Source organism: Betta splendens, chromosome 22 (assembly GCF_900634795.4).
Source record: "Betta splendens chromosome 22, fBetSpl5.4, whole genome shotgun sequence".
Lineage (NCBI taxonomy): Eukaryota > Metazoa > Chordata > Actinopteri > Anabantiformes > Osphronemidae > Betta > Betta splendens.
The window spans coordinates 4,299,716-4,322,854 of record NC_040900.2 but is presented as its reverse complement, the minus strand read 5'-3'; the positions used below and the strand labels follow the sequence as shown (position 1 = coordinate 4,322,854).

Below are 23,139 nucleotides of genomic sequence, written 5' to 3'. Positions count from 1 at the left end.
ATTGAAGTACAAAAGCAAACAAACAAGCCTCTACACTAATAGATGTTAAACTGTATTAGTATTTATTTAGGAGAGTTCTTGCACCTTCACTTAAAACACTGTTTACATCTAGCACCTTTGCAATTGCAATATTTTTTTTAATTATTAATACATACAAATCCGTATTAATACTATTTTCTGAACTACACAAAATGATCTTATAATCTTTTTTACAAAGTAGACTGCTTAAAAATCGTGCTACAAACAAGTTCTAGCACATTAAGTCTTGTAAAAAGCAGAGGATTAATAATCCTGTGTCATGTTACGGTTAGTCAGCGTATAGGAACCCAGCAGTCTGAGAAAAAATACAGAGATGCAGTCGAAACCTTACAAAAAAAACCAGTAACATTTTATTGAACACTTTGTGGAAGACATGTAAATATTACAGATAGGTCTACTAGTGTTGAAAAATGATAAAATAAATACAAACGGAACTTGAAATCCCATAGGGATATATAAAAACATAGTTTTTCTTTAAAAGTCTCCATTTAGCAAAAAAAAAAAAAAAGAAATTCAGTACTAAGCATAAATACAAACATGTTTCTAAAATCTATGCCCTATAGATTACCTGGTTATTATAACTAACATACATACTTAAAATCATCCGAGACATTTTTTTTATTACGTACAAAATAGGCCATTTCATTGTTACTGTGACCATTACTGTTAACAGCTGGAAATCTGATGCATTATCACACAAACCATTCTGCAGCATAACTTCTCAAATCCTGAGTGAGATTGAGTTAAAAACAAAATATTAAGCTATGATCCACTATAAAGCCACTTTTTTATTATGACTATGGGCCTCATGTCTTGTAGCTGCTTCAGCAGGAGATCAGCACCGTCTGAAAATGTTTTATCCATGACAATCTTGACATTGCTCACAGATTTGAGATTTAGGGGATTTCTGAAGTCTACGAGATTTTCACAGCCTCTAAATTCATCAGTTATTTTATTTTTCACCACAGATTTTTGTTTATGAGTTAGTTGTCTTTTGGACGGTAGTTCAGCACTAGATTTGTCACTTAATTTGCGTTTCGAAGTCTGGGTTGACTCTGAGGTTTCCAAAAACTTAAGGAAGGAATCCTCAAGTCCTAAAGGCTTGAAAGTGCCCGGCATGACCCCGTCGTCACGTTGTTCTTGAGCTAAAGGGGTACCAGGATTTGAATTCTCTCTTGAACTGTTAACAGTCGATCGGTGTCGAAGTGTCTGCATCCTCTCTGGACAAGCTGGTTTAGGTTGTGCAGGTTTTCTGGGACGGCCCCTTTTAACGCCTCCTTCGGCCCCATTGGAAGCTTGTGAATCTGCACTATCGTCGTTGGACAGCTTGCCGTCGTCTTGGCGTATTCTATCCATCATCTCATCAGTCTTTTGGTCACTGGGTGTTTGAGCGTCTTCTGGCTCGGTCTCCTCGGAAGATGAGCCTGACGCACCCTCCGATTTCTCTGCGTCTTTGAACCTGGCACGCGAGTACTTTTTGCAGAAAATGAACTGGCTCCGCTGGTCTTCAATGTATCGCTCTGTGAGGCCATGGGTGGTGTAATGCTTAAAAATGTTTCTTTCAGCCCGTTCCACTGCATCACAGCCAACGATCATGCATGGATACTGCAAGGCGGACTTCTTTGTGCACATGGCTGATGCTTCTTCGTGGGATTTTAGTGTAGGTTTTCCAAAACTAGTCCAATGTTCAATAGACTTCAAATCTTTCTTTTTAGTGTTTTTCTTCTTCACTTTGAATTTGTTTTCTACATTTTCTTTCCCATTGGTAACCCCTGGGAAGAGGCCCACAGATTTAGACCTTCTTCCGTCACTTGTTTTGGGATCATAAACATAATCGTGCTTTTTGATCAGGTGACGGAGAAGGTTTGATTTTGTAGTGTAAACGCGGTCACATCCTTCATACTCGCATTTGAAAGTCGGGTCGACTGAGCCACTCTCGGAAATGGCAATTTCTTTATGGTAATTCTTAATGTGCTCAATGTACTTTTCCACAGAGTTGAAGGGGAGAGCGCACTCTGGCCTGTCACAGTTGAACGTCCCTATGGTCATGCTGGCCATCATGGCCGTAGCTTTGTCGCGGGTGAACTTGTGGAGAAGAAGATAATGCTGCACCAACCTTGTGATTCCCATGAACACCCTTGAACAGTTTTTCACTTGACACCTAACTTCATTATCTTTTACCATGTCTTGACAGTCCTCCTGTCCATTAGTAACACTAGTCATTTCAGGGTCAGGCTCAGTCTTGTCATCAGGCAGGGATGCCTGGTGCATGGCCCTGTAGTGAAGGATCAGATTGTGCTGGATGGTGAATGCTGCGGTGCATCCTTCATGAACACAGCGGTACGGTCTATATGGACTGTAGGCGTTATCTGCGTCGCACAATTTGAGGCTCAGCCTTTTCTGAAGTTTCTCTTTCCTCTGGAATTCATCCTTTGTGGGTGTGTTTTTGGAGCTGCTGGGTTTCTCTGGAGAAGATGACGCACATGGCGTCACAGGGCTGTGTTTGAGCTCTTTTTTCAAAGGTGCATCTGGCCTGCCTCGATCCTTGGCTTTGCTTGGACAGAGTTTCTCCTTTAAGCTGGGATTCTGTTTCGCGTCTGGAGCCTGGTTTAAACCAACCTCTTGAGGTTTCTCTGTGTTTCGTTCGGGAGCTGGTGCCACCTCACCAAGTGACCTGTCATTCAAGTAGTGTTGAGGTGATGGTAGTTGTGTAACAGTTGAAGCGTCATGTGCACAGCCCTCTTTGTCTACAGCCCTCGGTGAAGTGATCTGAGGAGTTTCTGAATTCTTTTCTGTCTGCGGTGCAATTGCAATGTCAAGCGGTTCTTGTTTAATATTAGGCATAGCTGCTGTTGTGCGACTGGTGCTGGCATCAGTGGAAGTGCGACTCATACAATTTTCCTCTTTGTTAAGCCTAAACGCACGCCTGTTTCGAGCACTGATCTTTAGCTTCTGCATTTCTGCCTTTCCTAATCGATGAACTTTCTCATAATGAATTCTCAACCCAGTTGTTCTGGTGAATGTTTTGGGGCAGATTTGACAAGGATATGGTGACAGCTTGGAGGGTGTTCTTTTTAGCTCTTCTATCATTTCACTGGAGTAATCATGCATTTTGCTCAAGTGTTTAAATAGCGCCTCCTTTGTCATGAACGAGTACTCACAATCATCCTGATCACATTTAAAAGGTTTAGGTACCTTTTCAGAGGGCTTGTCATCACTTTTACTGACTACTTTAGCTTTTTCGGTGTCAGGGGCTGGGCTACAGTGACTGACACCTTGCTCTAAGGACAGTGCACCTCGCATCTTGCCCTGTGCAGCCTCAATTAAATCCAATCTTTGAAAGGCATGTGAAATTTCCATCAAGTGATCCTCTTGATATGATACAGTCAGGGCTGAATTAACCAAATCTACAGCTTTCTCCTGTTGGTTTTCAGTAGAAACTGGGAAGGAGTTTGTAAAGTCTGCTATATTTGTATTTTGGGGTTCCTGCTTCAACATCATAGGTGAAGTCAAAGTGGTCAAACTACTAGATTCTTGTGAGAAATCCCCATTTGACATGCTAAAAATTGCTCCATTAGTGTCAGGGACGTGCGGGTCATTAAGAAAATCAAGAAATGATGTTGGCAGATCAGCCGTCAGGTCGATTTCATCCAGAGGTCTGCACTGGGAGCGTTTGGATAGGTGACCTCCTAGGGATTTGGTGCTGGTGAACTCTCGGAAGCACCTCCTGCAAATGACTTTGCCGTCCTTAAAGATTGCTGGCCATTTGGTTCGCTTGCTCAACCTGCTGCGCTTCCCTTTCTGCATTTCAGGCTCGTTGCTTTTTTCATCTGAGGGGTTGGGCTCGCAGTCAGCATTGGGACAGTCCTCCTCATACGAGAAATCTGTTGGAATGCCACTGTGTGGACTGAGCATGCCGTCCACAGAGTTGTCCCTCTGATCATAGCCAGAACCTGACATACTATCAGTTTTTATGATTTCAGTCTTTAATGCAATATGCGCCTCAGGGGTCAGACATTTCATAGGAATATCAACTGATGAGCCTTGAGTGAGACAAGAGTTCTCGCTCTGAGCATATGTAGTGTGGTAACTTCCCTCAGGGAGGCTGTCGACAGTTGAGATGCTGTTTCCATTATCCAACTGTCCTGTCATGCTTGCGCTACTTTTTCTCACATCTCTGCCTTCCCCGCCACCCTCAGGGTGTACAAGTCCATATTGCTGCCCTCCATTATGCATCTGTCCTCCATTGTCAAGCATCAGAGAACTAGACACATACTGAGACATCAAACTGGAATCTGAAGGAGCATGTGAAACAGAGGGACCATGTAGCGCTGCCACTGAATGGTCTCTATCAGACGGGAGGGATGCGGTGGTTTGGTACGGGTCTGCCTGCCACTGAGGGTAGCTGCGGGAGGGGTACTCATTCATGTTGAAGGCATCTGGATAGCAATTATTCATTGGCGGTGAAGACCATGGCTGGGAGACATCTGACTGCATCATGCCCCCAGAGCTGTTCAGGTTTCCCCATGATGGGTACAGAGTGGGGTTCACCATTGGAGTGATAGGCACAGGCTCCATCGATCCAGGGTAACACTGGGCAGGTGAGGTTGAGCATCCCACTGGGTAATCCATTTGTTGTATTCCAGGTTTGTTGCATAGAGGTCCTGGCTGACTGGACAGCCTGTTCGCGGGGTTCTGAGGCGGAGTCTGTGAAACTGGTCCACTTGGGGCTTTTTTTGCTGTAATTTTTGCCACTTTGTTATATTTCTTTGCCAGCTTCCAGTCTTCAAATATCTCAGGATGCTGCTTTTTCACGTGCCTAGACAGACTTTTGTTAGTACTGTATGCCCTTGTACAGTCATTATATGGGCAGCAATGCATGTTCTCTTCACTAGGAGCAGTAACAGCAGGAGTGCTAGAAGGATATCCCTGTAGCGAGCAAGGAATTTCTGTCTTAATTTGACCTGAAGAAATTATTTGCGGCATTGCTTTTGGAGGTTCATTATTTTGTACAATTTGCCCCTCAGCCTGCTGACTTGTCACTGGGTTTGCCGCACTGGGGACCGGATATACTGGGGGAATTTCACCTTGCCCAGCAACACTACATTGCACCTGTAGAGCCTCAGGTGGTGGTTTCGGATCGGCAGGCGCAGGAGTGGGGTTTGTCAGAGGAGTGTAGCATTTGTCTGGGTATTTGATTTCAGGGTCTCCCGCTGGATTCAGCATGCTTTCAATCGAGTGTTTTACTCTCACTGAAACAAGCTCCTTAGCAGCCTCTGGCGATCTACACGGTGATGCGCTTGCCTTCGATGCTTCCTTCATATAAATATCTGTATTCATTTTTTCAACACAAGTAACAGCTGAGCAAATATCGTCTTTCCTCGAGGGGCTCTCGAGTGGTGGCCCAATATTAGGAGTGACAGTGGGGGGTTGGTCTGCGATGGTTAAATTGTTTACTACAACATTTGCATTGTGATTCTCTTGGTGAGACAAAAACTGGGACTGCGAGTAGAATATTTTGCCACAGTTATCAGTTTGACAGGTGTACGTAAGGTAGTGCTGAGCCTCGTGATCATACAATAAGTAGGCCTCGCTGAAAACCTGGCCACAGTTAGGGAACATGCACTGGGCCTTAAACTCTGTGTGTGTTTTTCGATGCATAAGCAGCTCAGAATTTGAGTTGAAGTTAGCCTTGCAATCCAATTGTATGCAGATGTATGGTTTGCTGCCACAATGCATCTGCAAATGATCATTAAGATGTCGGACATTAACAAACTGCCGTCTGCAATACTGGCACACCACTTTCTGCTTTTGTATCTCTAAAAACCTCATGGCCTCTTCATCGTCCTTGTGGGATCTGACATGAGCCATAAGGTTACGGAAAAACTTGAAAGCCTTGGAACAGTTTTTAACAGGACAGAAACAGTCCTGACTAATCTGTGGGTCAGACGTAGCTGGGTCTGTTTGAACTGGTGAAGCCAATTGCTCGCCAATCTGAGATTCAGATTTAACGGGGCTCACGCTTGTCTTGGCAACAACCTTTACATTTGTTGACAGACTTTTTGAGGACTGAGGTGGTCTAGTTACCTTCCGCGCAGCTTTCATTGCAGCTAGTCTTTCTTTGCATGATTGCTTTACGTGGGATGCTACATGTGGCTCTAAAACCTCCCTGCTTTCAAAACTATCAGCACAAATTGGACAGAGATACATGCCATCTTTGAAATGCTTCTGAGCGTGCCGAACGATTCTGTGACCCAGGAACTCCTTGTCACACAAAACACAGTACTGCATGTAGGCTCGCCAGTTTCTGAACCGAGCAGACACAAAACCCTGCTCCCTAAGTTTCTTAGCCTCTCTGTTTTTTTCTCTTTCGTCCGTGATTTCATTGAGTTCGTTTGTAGTGGTCAACAGAAAATCCTCCAGGTCTTTGTATTCAGGGAGCTTGCCAAGAGAAGTTTCCACATCTTGTTCATCTGTGTCATTGAGCGTGTCAATGGATGACACAATAGCTGCCTCCTCACCCATCAGTGCCAAGCAGTTGCGTTTCAGTGTTTTCCAGTCCCAGAACTCCGGATCAAAAGGCCACTGTGTCTTCAAGGCCAGCAATAACTCACAGCGTAAGGAATTGGGAACTGGTAGACTTCCATCCTCTTCGGGCTTTTGGTCAGGTTCATTGTACAGTGACTCCACAGCATAATACGAGTCAACGGTAGGTTGGAGGAGGAACTCTGTCAGCTGGCATGCACGCTTAACCTCAAGATCAGTTGGCAAGAGGCAGAAAATAGTCTTGCAGATAGTAGACTTGCTGTCTTTATGGTCACTGGAGGTCATTTTCAGAGCTTGAATACACATTTCCACACACACTGGAAGTCCCACCTCTTCAACCTATAGAGATAAAGAGAAGTCATCTCATTTATGTCTAATGGTTCCTCTGTTAGCAACAAATAATCAGAGTACATTACTTACCTCATTTTGGATAACTTTGATGAGAAACAGAATGTGACAGACATTTCTGCAGAGAAGAGCCATCTCTTTGCTGTGTCCCAGAAAAGCTTCAGCAGATGACTCTAAACGCATGAGTAACTTACTCCAGAACAGTGTGAGCTCCCTGCAACATCATAAAGATAACACCTCTTAATTTTCTTTTTGAAATCATTAAAATTTTCCGGGAGGAAAAACTTACAAAACAATGTATTTTCTGTATAACACTACTAGGAAGTAGGAGAAATCTTTGTGGGAGAAAAAAAATGCATTTCAATAAAACATTTGCTACTGCACTGCTAAAAAAAGAGAAAGTGTATAAAGTGTTCTCAGAGCATTTACCTGAAACAAACACTTACCAGGCACAGTAAACATCTCCTTGAAGAAGCTGTCGCTTGAGAAAGGCAGAGCATAAGCACAGAGCTCCTTTCTCATCGCCCTCTGACTCCAAGTTGCAGATCATTTCAAGAGCATCTTTACAGTCTATTGATGCAATCTATTTGGAAAAACAATAGAATCAAACATCAACAGAATCAACAAATATCACTTAAGTACTAAGCAATTAAATTTATTTGTTGGATTAGGCTGTAGTTAAGTTTTGAGAAAGCCAAGTTTAGTTTAATGAACACTGCGACCTAAATTAACTTTTAAAAGATCAAAATCATTTCATTTAATTGATTTGGCTTATGATTACTAACCTGTTCTTTTAGCTGCTTGTTCAATTGTCAAGCTTCATGGCTTACTGTAAACTACAAACACTATTGTTGTGTCTTTTTTCTTACCTCTTCCATTAGCTGCTCCTGACTTTTTGTCATGCAGATGCAAAGCAAGTAAGTCTGTTTGAAGTTGCCTTTTCCTTCATATCCCGGGTACTCTGAGCAAACCTTTGCAAGTACAGCAGCTTTTTCAAGACTGTCCACTTTGATTAGGTGCTTTATTCTCATGTTAAGGAGTGTGGGACCTTCCAACTCCAAATACTCATGAACTGGGAGACACACAGTAAAAATTATTAGACGCAAGTTTTGAGAAACTGCAGGAGAGCAAATAATAAAGCACAATATGTGTGTCAAAATCAATATATAGTGATGACTGACCTTGCTCACTCTGAGGGGTTTGATTAGACAAGATGCTGCTTAGTGTGGTGTTGGACCAGACGCCGTCCTGTTGCACCAGAGCTGAGAGTGGGCAAAGCTGTGTGTTCCCACTTTCTTGCAAAAGGCTGTGTGCCAACTGAACAGAAGACAAAAATATATGATGCTAAACTAAAAGCAGTCACACTTTTTCAATTTGACTTTGCATATTGCCCTCTAAAGAAGAACCTACAGGCCAAGAGCATTTTATTCAATCATTTATTTTCTTTTTATGGCCAAAATAAGCCAGAAAAATATACTGACCTTCATGGAGGACTGAAACTCCTCCCATAAGGCACCAGGGACATGCTGGGGCAGTAAGAGCAGCAGCTCCGCACAGCTCCTGTGTATCCAACACAGGCATTTGTTAAAGCAACATTTAGGTCAAGGATGTGCACACACTTCACAGATATCGGAACCCATACAACGAGACCTTTTCACAAAACGAGTGTGTTGATTTACAAAAAAATCAGATGATAATAATTAGAATATACAGGCTGCATATCAGCATTAACTGAAACACACGCACATGTTAATAAATAGTTTATGACACAGTAATAATGAATAATCACACAGCCTAAAAGTTACAAATGATTATTCTGAAACTGATCCTGGGTTGGGTAACATGCTTGACATTAATAATAGCTGACATTGATTTGCTTCTTTTTGTGCACGTGCAAACTTCATTTTGCAGCTCATCCCAAATATGTCGACACTCCATGAGGTAGCCTACATTTCTATTCTGTATTACTGCCTCAAGGACTTCAGCTTCAGAACTTCAAGACTTTGTTATGTGAATAGCTGACTGTTTTAAAACTATTTACAAACTTCTCAACATTCCCCCTGGGATTTTTTTTTTATACTTGAATATTATGCATTCTTTTACTTTGTATGTTAATTCATCATAGTTGGCCTATAGCAGTGGTCTCGCCAGAGTCTTAATGTTCTGTGCACATCCAAACTCGTAATAGCTGCTACTCACAGTGCTAACTTTTCAAGTAGGAGTGGCACGTTTTCACATTCGGAGGAGAGACAGGGGGCTGCCTTAGCAAAGCTGAGGATGGCCACAGTGTAGACCTCCAGCAAAGGCAGTGGATCCTCGTCAGTTTTCCAACGGCCTGCATGTTCCACAAGAACCTGGAAAAACAAAGTACCACAATGAAAACAAAAATAAAGTCATGCTAAAACTAAACTTAAGAGTGCAGTGCTTCCAAATATGCAGACAAACAATATGAATAAATGATTACAATCTTTGTAATGTTAAAACAAACAGACAGTTATGAAGTCTATCAACAAGTCAAAATGTTCTATTTAGAGCTTCCCAAGGCTGAGGATTAGGTTTATGTCTATTCTACATTACTGTAAAATGAATGATTGGGATGAGCCTGGATGGGAAAACAAATGTGGAAATGTTTTTCCTGACAGAATTGTTGTTTTGAAGTAAGTAAGTTAAAAGTAAAAAGAAAAAATAAAAGTAAATGATTAAAAGATACTGCCCACAAGTTTGTGACACTGTAATTACAATTAAAAATATGACTGATGCACTGGAAGGAATAATACAGGACAAATTCAATTTAGCTTTCTAGATATAATATCAAGCAATAATCCCGGGATGTCAGACAATAAAAAAATAAACATTCCCTGCTACTTTACACTGATTACATATTTAAACCATGTGCTAAAGGCAATAATGCACCGAACTTATGGAGATGGGATTTTTATTTCCCATATGCTCCTCACTCTGGTTCCCCCTTCAACAAGACTAACATAACCTGCATGATTTAAACATCCCTGCGTTTGATTCACACAGTATTCAGACGCATTTCATCCTGAACTGATGTTGCAGATGTGCCATAGAGATGAACCTCCATCCTAATGTAACGGCTCACAGCCCGATGTTCGTCCGCTTTTTTTTTCCTCTTCCTTATGTAACTTTTGCACTGAATGCATTTTCTCACAACGGGGCAGCTGATGTGGAACACATAAAAACAACCAGCCATCTCGCACTAGTTTGGTGCAGCGACAGTGACATTTGCTGCACCGCAGGTAAATGGAGACCTCGCATGATATTTACGTGGTCAGGGCAAATTAATGAGGAGGATGTGTAATGGAGTCAGTGACCACTGCCTCACATTTCCTTTAAATCACTGTCTCGGGCAGCTGCAGGCTGTTCGGTGGCTCCAACGCCGACATTAATTACACATTTTCTCCTATAGTCCTACGTGACTATAATAAACACCCCCGGTAATGAGGTTAGCTGTATTAATTAGTTCAAAAGGCCTTGGCTAGCACCTTGAAAGGATCATTGATCTCTCGGCACAATAAAACAGCTCCACAAAAATAACCCACTACAAAACCAAGGTGAAACCTGAACAAACGCGAGCGTTGTGGCCATTTAAGAGCGTTTTCGGCTGCGTTTGATCCCGTGCATATCGGTGCAATCGCCCGGTGAAACCTCGCTAACGTAGCTATCCATTTTTTTGCACAGCATGACCACTGCACAGGACAGGGGGACCCTGCATACCAGCTAGCAGCATTCATCTGCTATTAGCCATCTGGCCTGGAAAATACGGGTAATACGTGCACGGTGCGCGCCCATTGGTAGAACTTCTCGGCGCGTGGACAGTGAGACTTTGCAAATAAGTGCACGGCGCCGGCCAACATCACTGAGTGGACGCCTCAAACCCGGCGAGGGCATTTTTTCCTCCGCTCCTAATGCCAGGCAGCTAGCACGGCAGCTAGCCCCTTAGCTACATTGTTGTAGCAAACGTAGACGCGCATCCTCGGCCAGGAAGCCAGAGGGGCTGCAGGCTGCCCTGGATGGGCAGCAGGAGAACGGGCTAACCTGGCAAAACTCCTGGCAGAAATGGAGGGAGGCTTCCAGCGGAGACTGTGGACTTTCCTTCAAAGCTGCGGTCAGACCGTGGAACCGCTCCCGGAGGTCCTCGGTAGCTTTCCGTGTGTCATATTCCTTCTCTGTCTCCCCCTCCGCCATCTTCACAACAATCACGACCGCGTACGCACAGATGTTACGCTACCAGGCTAGCACACGCACGCGCACGCAAGGGGGGAGGGGAGAGCACACGGTGGCCCCACACTTTAGCCCCGATGGCCACGACGCGTGCATGGCTCCGCGGCGACGCACAATCACGCTGCGCCCACGGACGGGACGAGGCGCGTTCGCTCGCCGGACGGTCGCAGCTCGGCGGAGGTGGCGGTGTCGCCCCGGCCACGCAGAGTTACTGCGGGGTTGCTCTGACCATCACAATGGAGCATGCATCACCAGGGACGGCACTGTGATATTTTATTTTACAAGAACCCATTAACCGGCCTCCAGATGTTCACATCACATGCAGTGCGTAGGATCGACCTCACTACAATCCTGGTTCAGGGTGACCTGAATTAGTGCACATATGCTCAAACAGGCAGCAGGCAGCTGAAACCTAAAAGCATCTAATTAACCATTTAACTGTATTATAACTAGTGATGGCAAACTGTTGTTGTTTTTTCATTATGTTATTATTATTGTGTAATAATATTAAAATGTCTTAAACATGATGATTTATTATGACACCATTAAACAATTATTACTAATTTAATGTTCCATAGGTTTTAGATGTGTGAAAACAAAGTGTTAATTGTTGTAAAGCTTCATACATACATTGTAACTCCCCACAAATACTACTACACAGAAAGCATAATGCGTGGACTTTTAATGCACAATACATACAGTGAGTGCACATTTGAATTGCTTTTCAGGCTACAATTTATCATACACATCTATTAAGACCAAAATACAGACAAAGAACACGCCACAGACGTAGATTTGCTACAAAAATATTATCTTGCTACACAGAAACAAGACTGGCCTCTACTTTCCATCTCTCATATCTTATGAAAATAGCAGGTGCTGCAGTGGCAGCCCGTATGGTTTCTCACCCTTATTCCAGCCACCTCAATCTAAAAAGAGAAAATAATGCAAAAGAAGAAACTAAAATGAATATCAACACATATCACCAGCGAGGATATGCACTGTGGTTCTAGGTATCAGTGTGTAGCGGTACCTCGTAGCTGTGTTTGGCGACGCAGCACGTTGCCTCTGAGGTGATGTTCTTTGGAATAGTCATTGTCCTCATGGCCTTGAGGGGCGTCGGGTAAGCTCTGGAGAAGCAGCAGCCCATGCACTGGTAAACTGGACGATCTCTGGAGAACACGTTGTTTTTTTTCAGCGCGCATTCCTCACAGCCCACTAGAGAAACACGACGATGGATTCACAAGTGCAAGCTATGAATCACAGAAAGTTTGGACCACTATGACGGCAGAACAACTGAGCTTTTATTTTATACATTTAGTATAAACAATAGGGAAGTTCAATCTAAACACGTCTTACCATTGGAAAAGTCAATGTTGGGGTAAGAATCAGCTACGTACAGAAGGAAAGACAAGAGTAGAAGAGACAGACCAGCTGACTTCCCTGAGCCCATTGTTGTCACAGCCGATACCTAGAGACAAGAGGAGATGGTCAGTCAAAGAGCAGTGAATGAAAAATGTGTGAGTGCACAAGTCAGATGCAGATGTAGAGCATTACTATGCTGAGAGACACTTTCCCCTTCATTGTGCCTCTTCACGCGTCTCCTTTGTAGTGACACGGTCTGCAAGTCCGTCTCCTTTTATACCAGCGTTCCTGGCAGGTGAAACCTACCAACCTTATCAATGATCTCGCTGATTCACTGGCCACTTTGCTTCTTCTCATAATCCCTTTATAGCACAAAAACAAGGGAAGTCAAAACATACTTCCATCATCCTTCCGTCCTGATTATTGATGATACACGTAATCCCTGGGCTTTTGTTACTTGGTAACTGACGGTTGTTATTATTTGTCATGTCACAGCAAACGAGGGTCATTAGTTTAGGATTTTTCTTTGCCTTTTGGGTGAACTGCAAGGGGAACATTTGTACAAGCAGCAGGTTAAAGCCTCTCTTTTATTTTCAAACATTGATTTGATTCAAAAAATGAAAGTTCTATATTTTGTTTTTCCACATGTCCAGTTTTGTAATGTGTACAATATTTACTGAAAATTGGAAATATTGTTTATATACAAGCGTAATAACCACAGTACATCTAGACTGATTGTTTCTTTCTATGTTGTGTCTCGTTATATCTATAATTTCACACTCAAGTGGAGAAGTTGGAAGAAACCGTGACTTAATGGAGAGTTATTAGACAGCTCCTCGTGGAGTATCCAGCTATCTGCCACCAGCATTTGAAATGTCAAGGATGAATATGAATTTATTTTGTGTTTACTGAAGTGCCCCTGTCCTGTGTCCTTGCGAGTCTTAGCCCAAGGATTTATCACCAACACAACGCCGGTGATAATAAGACTCGTAATTTAATAAGTGTGGAGGATGGGATGTTTAGACCTTTTTGTCTTGTTTGTACTGTAGTTGTTGTTCTAAAACTGTAACACATCTTAAACCACATGTGTAATGTGACACCAATTTACATTCCTATTAATAGGAGTGCAAAAAGATTAGTTATCACACGTTAGCTTTAGGTTCACCAGAATAACTTTGTATCATACGTGTTTGTTTTTTACAACATACTGTAGTGGACTGATGAGTGAATCAGCTGTGCTGAGTGTCTGACCCTGGAGATGTAATGAGATGTTTAAGATATCTGACACCTGAGTGGAGGGGTGTTGAACGTCCAATCTGAATTAGTTCATTCAAAAAAGGTGGATGAGCTGAAAGAGATGCTTCTCTCTGTCCCAGTGACCTTTGTTGCACCTTTTGGTTCGTGAAACACAGCATTTCTCAGTTTCCAAGTTCTGCAGACTCGCTAGATGCCGAGAATCAGGATCGATAGATGTATAATACTTTCTTGATGCTAGGCTTTTTCCTCGTATTAATCGCAGCTGGATAAATGAGCCACGGTACTGAGTGTTGAGTGAATAATGAAGCCTCCCTGTCTGTGCTTAATGAAGCACACGTGAGACGTGTTCCCGTGGGCCCTGGTGCCAGCGCAGGCAGCGTTTGTGTGGCAGGTGAGGCCGAGTGAGGTTAGCGGACTGTGTTTACACCCACTCCAGTCTTAAACGCCAAGGTGCTCTGGGAAGCATCAGCAGGAAGGCCACCAAAGAAGCCGTGACAAGTGGGAGCAAACTTAGTCGAGCGCAGTAACATTTTGAAGCAAATGACTCCTACAGTTAGTGAGGTAATAAAGAGACGAGGAGGGAAGTGAATTTCCTAACTTAATAAAGCACATGAGCTAATGTGTGTACTTACCTAGTGAATGTGTTTACATAATCACTTACATCTTACAGTCATTCTTAGGGCCTATGCCCAAGTAGAAAGATGCTGGAGCCTTACAAGGATAAGGTTCAGATGATGATGATAGTTTGCTCCATTCTGACAGAACATGACACATAAAACAAAACGAATATTAATCATCAGTCATGTACGGAAAGTCATAGGAACAGTGGAAATTACATTACAGCACATTTAAAACAAAAACATCATACAAGCCTAAAAAAGAAACAAAGCAAAGTGTTTTATATTCTGAACTAGTTTGTGATTATTGGCACCACGTCAAATTCATTAAAATGTTGAAAGCCATCTGTTAAAAAGTTGACAGACACATACTACCGACTTTCTTTTGTTCATGAAGCAGACAAGTGTAAAATCCGTGAAAGGGTGACACGCTGTGGTGGAAACCGAGATGTGCCACATCATTTCCAGTCAAGCCCGGTGCTGCATACTGTATTACACGCTGCAAAGTATTATTTTCCACAAATACCCTGCTCTAATAAAAGGCTAATGTCAATCTGAATGATAAGAAGAAGAAGAACTTACATTTTTCCCCATAAATAACAAGGAGGATGTTATTATACCCAAGACTATTGCCAAACACTAAAGAACAAAACATGTTGCATGTATTGTTTAACATGTTAATAATAATAGAATAATTAATTTGGTTTCAATATGTGAATAAATACATTTTAGGCTACACAAAAACAAAAAAATGATTGCATTCCTTGCCTTATTTTATTATTGATTACTTTTTGTGAGTAAGTGTTTTTCAGCGTGGACAATTGCTCAGCTCTTCTGTTATCACTGCCTTTATCTGCGCTTGTTGTGAAATTAGTCATCCTCAGTAAATAAGATAGATGCTGCGACCTGCTGCTCTACTGTAAAATGCATACAAGGCAAGCCCGTGCTGGACTCTCCAAGAAACCCCATCGACGAGACAAAACTCGAGGCGTGAACGTGGCAGCCATTTTACATCATCAAGAGTGAATGACTGAAGCCGGACCAGTGCCGGGAGTTTTACACTTTTTCTGTCTTTTAAATATCACATTTATCTTCCTAAATAATCAACACCATACACGTTGGTGAGCCAGCGGCAGGTAGGGCGAATGCTATTGTTTGGCCACGTGATTATTGCTCAATCGATTGCGAAAAAGCCTAAATCGTGCGGTGCTGTTTCAAACAATGTGGAAACTGGTGGTTGAGTTCTTCAGACCGGCTTTTTGAAAATGGACTCTTCCTATGTGGCGGCACGTTGACAAACCACGCATCTAGCAGGCTAAACCACTAGCTCCTAAGGCCTCGTTTGGTCAAACGCAACTTCAAACCTGTACTTTGTCAAATAGTGAACACCGTATCGACAAACGATGTTGTAACAATGGCCTCACTGAAATTCCGTTCAAATTAGCATGCTAGCTTAAGCTAGCCTATTTTGACAGATCATGAAATTGACATGCTCATTGTCATTGGATGCTAGCAGCAGCTAAGTAACCAAAGACATTTTTCTTTAGCGATGATTTGCAATCCTTTATTACTATAGCACCAAGTGACGCTATACTCGCCCGATAAAACGTTACGTGCAGATTAATTTGTAGGAAGTGTATAGTAGCGCTTAATGTTATTGTCCACAAGGTCTGTAGTTAGCATGATTGCTGTATTTAGCTTTGGGATTTAGCCAGCTAGCTAGTTTCAACGTGTGGAGTCCGTCCTCCGCTAAATATAACGTTATCAAGAATTTCGTTTGAAAATACTAAATTCTCCATAAACTGCGGACGATGACGTTTCGGAGTTTCATGCTGACCGACAGGAGCACACTCCAGCGACTTTAAAGGTTTTCGGGCTGTTTTAACACGAGAGAAAGCACGTGCTTGCCGATAGATTGAGATTGATTAGCAGGTACTACAAGAAATTGAGTGTAGCTTAATACGGGGTGATACGAGGACAAGATAACGTTAGCTTGGTTTACTTGAGGCCAAACCAGAGGATTACTGTGCACGTTTTGCTGAATCCAGCGCGGCCGGACCCAAGCGTGTAGAGAGCAGGTTGATTGCTTTTCTGCTAGTTTTCGCATTTTACAGACATGAACACGTTGGGGCGTAATGGTTGCTCACTAACGGGATGATTGGAGTTTATTTTAGTGTCTCAAAGTGTACTGCCAAAGTGTCAATAAACAAAATGCTAATGTGTGCATCACTGGTCAGCCACCGGAAACCGGGGCTTACTCTCTGATGGAACACGTGTATCAGCTATCTAGCCTGTGCTGAAGTCAGCAGTGAGAAGGTAAGCTAACATGTAATTTAGAGACCAATGCAGACTTCTGCACCAGCAGCGACCAAGAGGGCTTATGAGTAGGCGTTAGCAAGTGAAGATCATTTTCACAAACCTTTTAGCCCAGAATGGACAAAAAATGAAAAATACTACCAGATGGACACAGAACTGGCAGTTTCACTTCATCCGCAACGTATATTTTAGTTGAATTCTATTGGGTATTTTGGTATGTGTCTCATTTGTCCTGTGTGCAATGTTAAAACGTCTGTTAACTGCCTATATACTGGTTTCTGGGCTTAAACCTCATGTGAGCTGAGCGCTTCAGGGGTTAGATTAGGATAGTGTAAAGTCTCCAGACTTTAAAGGACTACAGAATACTTTGTATTGACAGTTTGTGCTTAAAAATAGTTTTTGAAATAATTTGCTTAACAGGTCTCAGACTTTGCACTTTCCTGAACACACCCCAAGTCTTGCCCTTGACCCAGGATTAATTTGGCTCATTGCATTTGCACAGATTTCTGGAGACATGGCCACAGAACATATTAATGGAAATGGTCCAGAAGAACCAATGGACACCTCTGCTGCAGTTACCCATTCTGAGCACTTCCAGACTTTATTAGAAGCTGGTTTACCACAGAAAGTTGCTGAAAAACTAGATGAAATTTACATAGCAGGTAAGGCACAAAGAATATACTTGCATATTGAAATATGCAATCTCTCGTGTTTATCAATTTCTTGCATGTACTGTCATTTTATCACCTTTTTGAATGGGGGAATTGGGATCCTGAAGCAACTTTTTGTGGTTTCCTTCCAAAATGGGTACTGCAGTGCTACAAAATATTAAATTACACATGTGAAAAAATGTGTAAATAATTGCAGCATTTGCATTCCCAATATGGTTGCATGATCACTGGTGTCAGGGCGACTTAATTGTCATCTCCCTGAGAGTTTTGATGAACTTGTCTGCTCCATCCACTAGTTTCTATGAAATTTCTTTACATACACAGTTAAGAGAGGGATGCTTGTGTCAACTTAATACTACTTAAATCTCATACTTTGCTTAAATTCTTACAAGTAGTAATTTTTGGGGGTCATTTCAGGATGTTCAAGTCTAGAAAATTACTGGGTTGGCCTTTTGGCCTGTTTGTTCCATGGCAAAAACAATAGCAACAGCTGTCTGGTAGTGTCTGCCTAGGACAGGTGACAACCCCTCCATAAAGGAGTATGCAGACTGGCTCATTAGAAACTCCCAACCACAGTAGAGACACACTGGTATATCAAGTTGCACGATCACATCTGTTGTGATTAGTTCTGCAAAAATGTGCTGGTTGGAGAGTAAAGCCTAGTGTGACTACTGAATACAGCTCCATTATATTAGAACCGTCTAATGTCAGTTTTAATAATTAGCACACTTCTATTGAACTATAATTTTTAGGTAAAATGACTCTCATGACCTTTCAGTTGTACTGTCATTTCTATGCTTAAATAGCAAGGCAGATATTTCTAAAACTTTCTGTCTTTGTTAGTTCTTTATCTCTGTGTTGTCCTCTTTAGGCTTGGTCTCACACAGCGACTTAGATGATCGAGCGATTGAGGCTTTGAAAGAATTCAACGAGGAAGGTGCTCTGCAGGTCCTTTTGCAATTCAAGGACAGCGACCTTTCACATGTTCAGGTATGCTTATGGAACACTTGATCTTTGATTCTGTTGTGTTCTTATGTGCTAGTATTGCATGGATGATTTCCCTTAGTGGATTATGATACTATTATGTATTCTTTCTGACTTTTTGAATTAATATTAATTAGCAAAAAGAATCAGAACACACAGCCAGAAGTTGTCCTAATATGATATTGTTGGTATCCTATTGATTTTGTGTGATGGTTACTTAAATGCTTTCCCTCTTTTAGAACAAAAGTGCCTTTCTTTGTGGCGTGATGAAGACGTACAGACAGAGAGAGAAACAAGGGACCAAAGTGTCAGACACTAGTAAAGGACCGGATGAAGCTAAAATTAAAGTGAGAACTGTGTTAATACTTTTAATAGCAATGTATGTATGTATATGTTATTTTTTTGTGAACACATGCATGTTGAACAGTATCATCAGTTTGCATCGTCTTATTGGGAAACAGGCTTTGCTGGAGAGGACTGGCTACACACTTGATGTAACAACAGGCCAGAGGAAGTATGGCGGCCCCCCACCAGAGTCTGCCCACTCAGGGGCACAGCCCACCATTGGTACAGAGGTACAAGATTTCTCCTGAGTCCCATAGGCTTTGTTAGGAATGTATAGTTTTCATGTGGTGTCTGAATGATGAAACATAAACACACTTCTGGAGTAACTCTGTTTACACTGATGTTTTACCGCTAAGACCTGACTGGATATCACTCTACAAAAATGATATCTTTGTCTTCATTGTAGAAAGTGAACTGTCCTCTAATGAACCTTTTAATCTTTTCTCTGAACCGGTCAGATATTTGTCGGAAAAATCCCTAGAGACCTTTTTGAGGATGAGCTGGTTCCACTGTTTGAGAAAGCTGGGCCCATCTGGGACTTGCGCCTGATGATGGATCCTCTCAGTGGCCTGAACAGGGGCTATGCCTTTGTCACTTTCTGCACTAAAGAAGCTGCACAGCAGGCTGTCAAACTGGTATGTTTGACAGAACAATGCACAATAAAGTTTGGTCACATGCTTAATGTATTAATATTTATTGTCTAATGTATGAAACACACCTACAATAGGGGAACAAGATGTGAAAAGACGAAAGCTAAATGCTCCCTTTTTTAATTTCTGTTTCCAGTTGTTTACACTATCCTTTATCCTTCTGCAGTGCAACAACAATGAAATTCGACCAGGTAAACACATTGGTGTTTGCATCTCTGTGGCCAATAATAGACTGTTTGTTGGCTCCATCCCCAAAAGTAAAACAAAAGAGCAAATTGTTGAAGAATTTGCAAAAGTCACAGGTGAGTCAACTGTGTCTTACAATGAGTAGTGTTTCTTTTTTGGCTTTTTAGTATATACTTATTATGCATGTAGATTGTGTATTGCGTGAAACTATGGGGATGGCAAGGTCAAAAATGACTAGACATCTGTTTTTGATCTTATTACTTGCTACTGTCTAAAAGTTTGTTGTTCTTTGCCTTTTCTCCATGAAGTAAATTTTCTCAACCACCTGCTCTCTCTCACTTCTGTTTTTACAGAGGGCCTAAATGATGTCATATTGTACCACCAGCCTGATGACAAGAAAAAGAATCGAGGCTTTTGCTTCCTAGAGTATGAAGACCACAAGACTGCAGCTCAGGCTCGCCGTCGCTTGATGAGCGGCAAGGTGAAGGTGTGGGGGAACGTGGTCACTGTGGAGTGGGCGGATCCCATTGAAGACCCAGATCCAGAGGTTATGGCCAAGGTACCAAATATGCCCAGAGGTCATCAGTGTTGTACAGTTAAATGCTCTTGCAAGCCATCATGCATTTTCTTCTATTAAAAAAAACATCCTCTTGTTTTTTTTTCCCAGGTTAAGGTGCTATTTGTGAGGAACTTAGCAAGCACTGTTACAGAAGAGATACTTGAAAAGACCTTTAGTCAGTTTGGCAAGTTGGAGAGGGTGAAAAAGCTAAAAGATTATGCCTTTATCCACTTTGAGGAACGAGATGGTGCTGTGAAGGTATGGATTAAAACACTTCTTTGAATGAATTGCAAGTAAATGTCAAAGTTTTATCGTGACAGTGTTCTTTATCAATATAACAGGCGTTGAGTGATCTCAATGGCAAAGATCTTGAAGGAGAGCACATTGAAATAGTCTTTGCCAAGCCCCCTGACCAGAAGAGGAAAGAGCGCAAAGCCCAGAGACAAGCCGCTAAAACACAAATGTAAGAGTGATTAATGCACATCAGATACCTCACCAAAACTATGCTGACTAAAGCTTAACAGGATGTCATGCTTTATTTACATATACTTTCAGGTATGATGATTACTATTACTATGGGCCTCCCCACATGCCACTACCCACAAGAGGCAGAGGAAGAGGCGGGCGGGGAGGTTATTCTTACCCCCCTGATTATTATGGTTATGAAGACTATTACGATTACTATGGATACGATTATCACAACTACAGAGGTGGCTATGATGACCCATACTACGGCTACGAGGACTTCCAGGGTTCTGGGAGAGCACGAGGGGCAAGGGGAGTAGTCCGCGGCGGTGCCAGTCAGACCAGAGGCCGTGGGGCTGTCACACCGAGGGGCCGGCTGGGCTTCTCACAGCGAGGAGGCCCTGGGACAAGCAGAGGTAAATTTACAATATTTACAGGCTGCTTTGAGTTAGAAAGTGAATAAAAAAATTTACTTTGCTGTTTCGGTTCAGTTCTGTTCACTGTTGAAGTTGATTCAGTTTATTTTGTTGTCAAACGTATGCTATCACATCTGTCAAAAATGAACACCTGCTTTAACATATTTGTATTAATACCTTTTTCTTTTATTATTGGTCTAGCAGGGAAACGGGGCCGAGGACGCTCCTGACCTGTCACAGTGGATACTGACTTGATGCGTGGGGTTACACCATAAGCTGCAATGGATGTTGAAATGAGAGCGCGACAAAAGGTCCAATGATATTCCAGCCTTACAGAAAAAGCATCTCCCCTCCTCCAATGTTGTTTTTGTTCCCCTCCCCCCCTTATTTTTTTTTTCCTGAAACTGCCATTTTTATGAGAACTGGAGGATTCTGAGTACTCAACAGCCCCCCTACCCCGGGCCCTTTTTACCTGGCTCTGATAAGCAGAGCTCTATGTATTGCCCTTACAATCTACCCCTTCCCTGACCCTGAACATGCCATTTAAAAAAAAAAATAATTATTGAAGAATTTGCACTTTTAATTTCTTAGGTTTGAAGTGGCTCAAACGAGCGTGATGCTATTGTGTATATTTTTGTGCTAACTGCAATTTTACTGTCAGAATATCCATGTTAATCTTAATTGTTTGATCTGGATGTTTGAAAGAGAACATTTGCAGGTTTTTAGGGTGTACCCACCTGGCATGGATAAGTCAGGCATTCCAGGAAAGTGGTTCTTTTCAGAACTTGTCTTTTAAAGGGTTGGTTGACTACCTCAGTACAGAGGACTAAACTACCCGGCCTGTACTGTAAATAGGGAAACTATATTGATAAAAGCAGGGCTTGTTTTCATACAAAATATGCACAAGAGCTGTGGTGCGAAAGCGATGTACTTAATGTAATATAGTCATTTTAGCTGCAGCTCTGACACAGTCAAACTGGGCATGCAAATCAATCTCATATGATGAGTCTGAACAAGCCCTGCTTTTATCCTATTTTGACCTGAATTAGCCGCCTTGCTTCTTCAGCGTATGTAGTTACTGGTTGTATAGTTTTCGGATAAAATGTTACTTTTTGTAAAGGCTTCAGCATCACAGGCGTCCAACTGCCTTTGATTTAAAAAAAATAAAAAACAAAAATAAAGCCCTGCAGTGTCCCTTTTGTGCCACTGTATTATTCCAGTGGGGTTTTTATATGGATACATTTTCAAACAACATCAGAATAATGTAAAACAATCTAATCATGTCCACCTTTAATGGTCCCTTTCCAGCTCTCAAGACAGCAACTATGTAGAAGATCTTTTGAGTTAATCTTGACGGATTGCTGAATTGCCATATTGCCCAGCCAGTGAGCATGTGTGCCTAATGTTAGCTGCTAGGATTTGGTGAGGGATCATAGTCGATTAGTGGTAGAAGGGATACTGCAGTGAATGATTTCTATTTCCAGGTATAGCAAAAAGGAAACTGTGTTACTCAATCCCAGTTTTCTATACAGTTAACTCCCTCAAAGTCATAAACAACCACCTTTTGAAAAAAGATGTTAGCAGTTTTAAACTATTGTTGGTGGCCAACAACTTTTTTTGCATTCCTGCAAATAAATTGTTTTATACTGTAAAATGGAGGTGAGTGTAACTTATTTTTGTAATAAAGTTTTTGATTTTTATTCGTGTCTTACTCTTTGGGTAACATTTTCATGGTTTGGATTCTGTTTGTAAAGAATAGTTTATTAATATAACTGGTTTAAAGAATGCCGCACTTTGCTTGGTTTGCCTTGAAACACCAATGTTTATCCTTTTGACACTTTTCAAAGCACTACAGGGAAAATGTCTTTAAAGAAAAGCAAACCTCTAAAGGAATAATTTTAATATTGAGTGGTGATGGCTGTCTCAAACATCTGGATCTAATTCAACATGTCAGTACGTCTCTTTAATGGCTTATAACTATTTAATTGATGCCAACATAACGGTTTTGATGTTCCACTTTTAATTTGTTTTTTTCCGTTTTGATAATTTGTGAATGACATCTGTGAAAGTCAGTTATAACCTTGAAATGTAGTATTTACGTCATTAATGCTCTAAAATCTTAACTGT

At 41.8% G+C, this 23,139-nt stretch overlaps 3 protein-coding genes across 4 annotated transcripts; 1 reads left to right on the top strand and 2 right to left on the bottom strand.

Annotated features, from left to right (window-relative positions):
• Positions 1 to 366: 366 nt before the first annotated feature.
• znf292a (zinc finger protein 292a) lies at positions 367 to 11,330 on the bottom strand. Its single transcript, XM_029139577.3, has 8 exons — positions 10,996 to 11,330; positions 9,133 to 9,287; positions 8,415 to 8,493; positions 8,115 to 8,250; positions 7,803 to 8,005; positions 7,380 to 7,516; positions 7,006 to 7,147; positions 367 to 6,924 (listed from the first exon to the last, which is right to left on the bottom strand). The coding sequence occupies exons 1-8, from the start codon at positions 11,143 to 11,145 to the stop codon at positions 802 to 804; spliced, it is 7,125 nt and encodes a 2,374-aa protein (XP_028995410.1). The 5' UTR covers positions 11,146 to 11,330; the 3' UTR covers positions 367 to 801.
• A 516-nt stretch (positions 11,331 to 11,846) lies between these two features.
• Positions 11,847 to 12,892, bottom strand: cga (glycoprotein hormones, alpha polypeptide). The gene is made up of 4 exons (XM_029139728.2): positions 12,739 to 12,892; positions 12,541 to 12,652; positions 12,215 to 12,399; positions 11,847 to 12,110 (listed from the first exon to the last, which is right to left on the bottom strand). Exons 1-4 carry the CDS (start codon positions 12,763 to 12,765, stop codon positions 12,036 to 12,038), a joined length of 399 nt encoding a protein of 132 aa, XP_028995561.1. The 5' UTR covers positions 12,766 to 12,892; the 3' UTR covers positions 11,847 to 12,035.
• A 2,504-nt stretch (positions 12,893 to 15,396) lies between these two features.
• Positions 15,397 to 22,712, top strand: LOC114848828 (heterogeneous nuclear ribonucleoprotein Q-like). Of its 2 annotated transcripts, XM_029139623.3 has the most exons (12): positions 15,397 to 15,556; positions 17,239 to 17,398; positions 18,279 to 18,397; positions 18,631 to 18,738; positions 18,853 to 18,966; positions 19,195 to 19,371; positions 19,553 to 19,688; positions 19,926 to 20,131; positions 20,240 to 20,389; positions 20,473 to 20,594; positions 20,687 to 21,012; positions 21,214 to 22,712. In XM_029139623.3, the coding sequence occupies exons 2-12, from the start codon at positions 17,251 to 17,253 to the stop codon at positions 21,240 to 21,242; spliced, it is 1,635 nt and encodes a 544-aa protein (XP_028995456.1). In that variant the 5' UTR covers positions 15,397 to 15,556; positions 17,239 to 17,250; the 3' UTR covers positions 21,243 to 22,712. The 2 variants fall into 2 exon arrangements, with proteins under 2 accessions (XP_028995456.1, XP_028995457.1); XM_029139624.2 differs by lacking the exon at positions 17,239 to 17,398 and having other exon boundaries at positions 15,405 to 15,556.
• Positions 22,713 to 23,139: the final 427 nt, after the last annotated feature.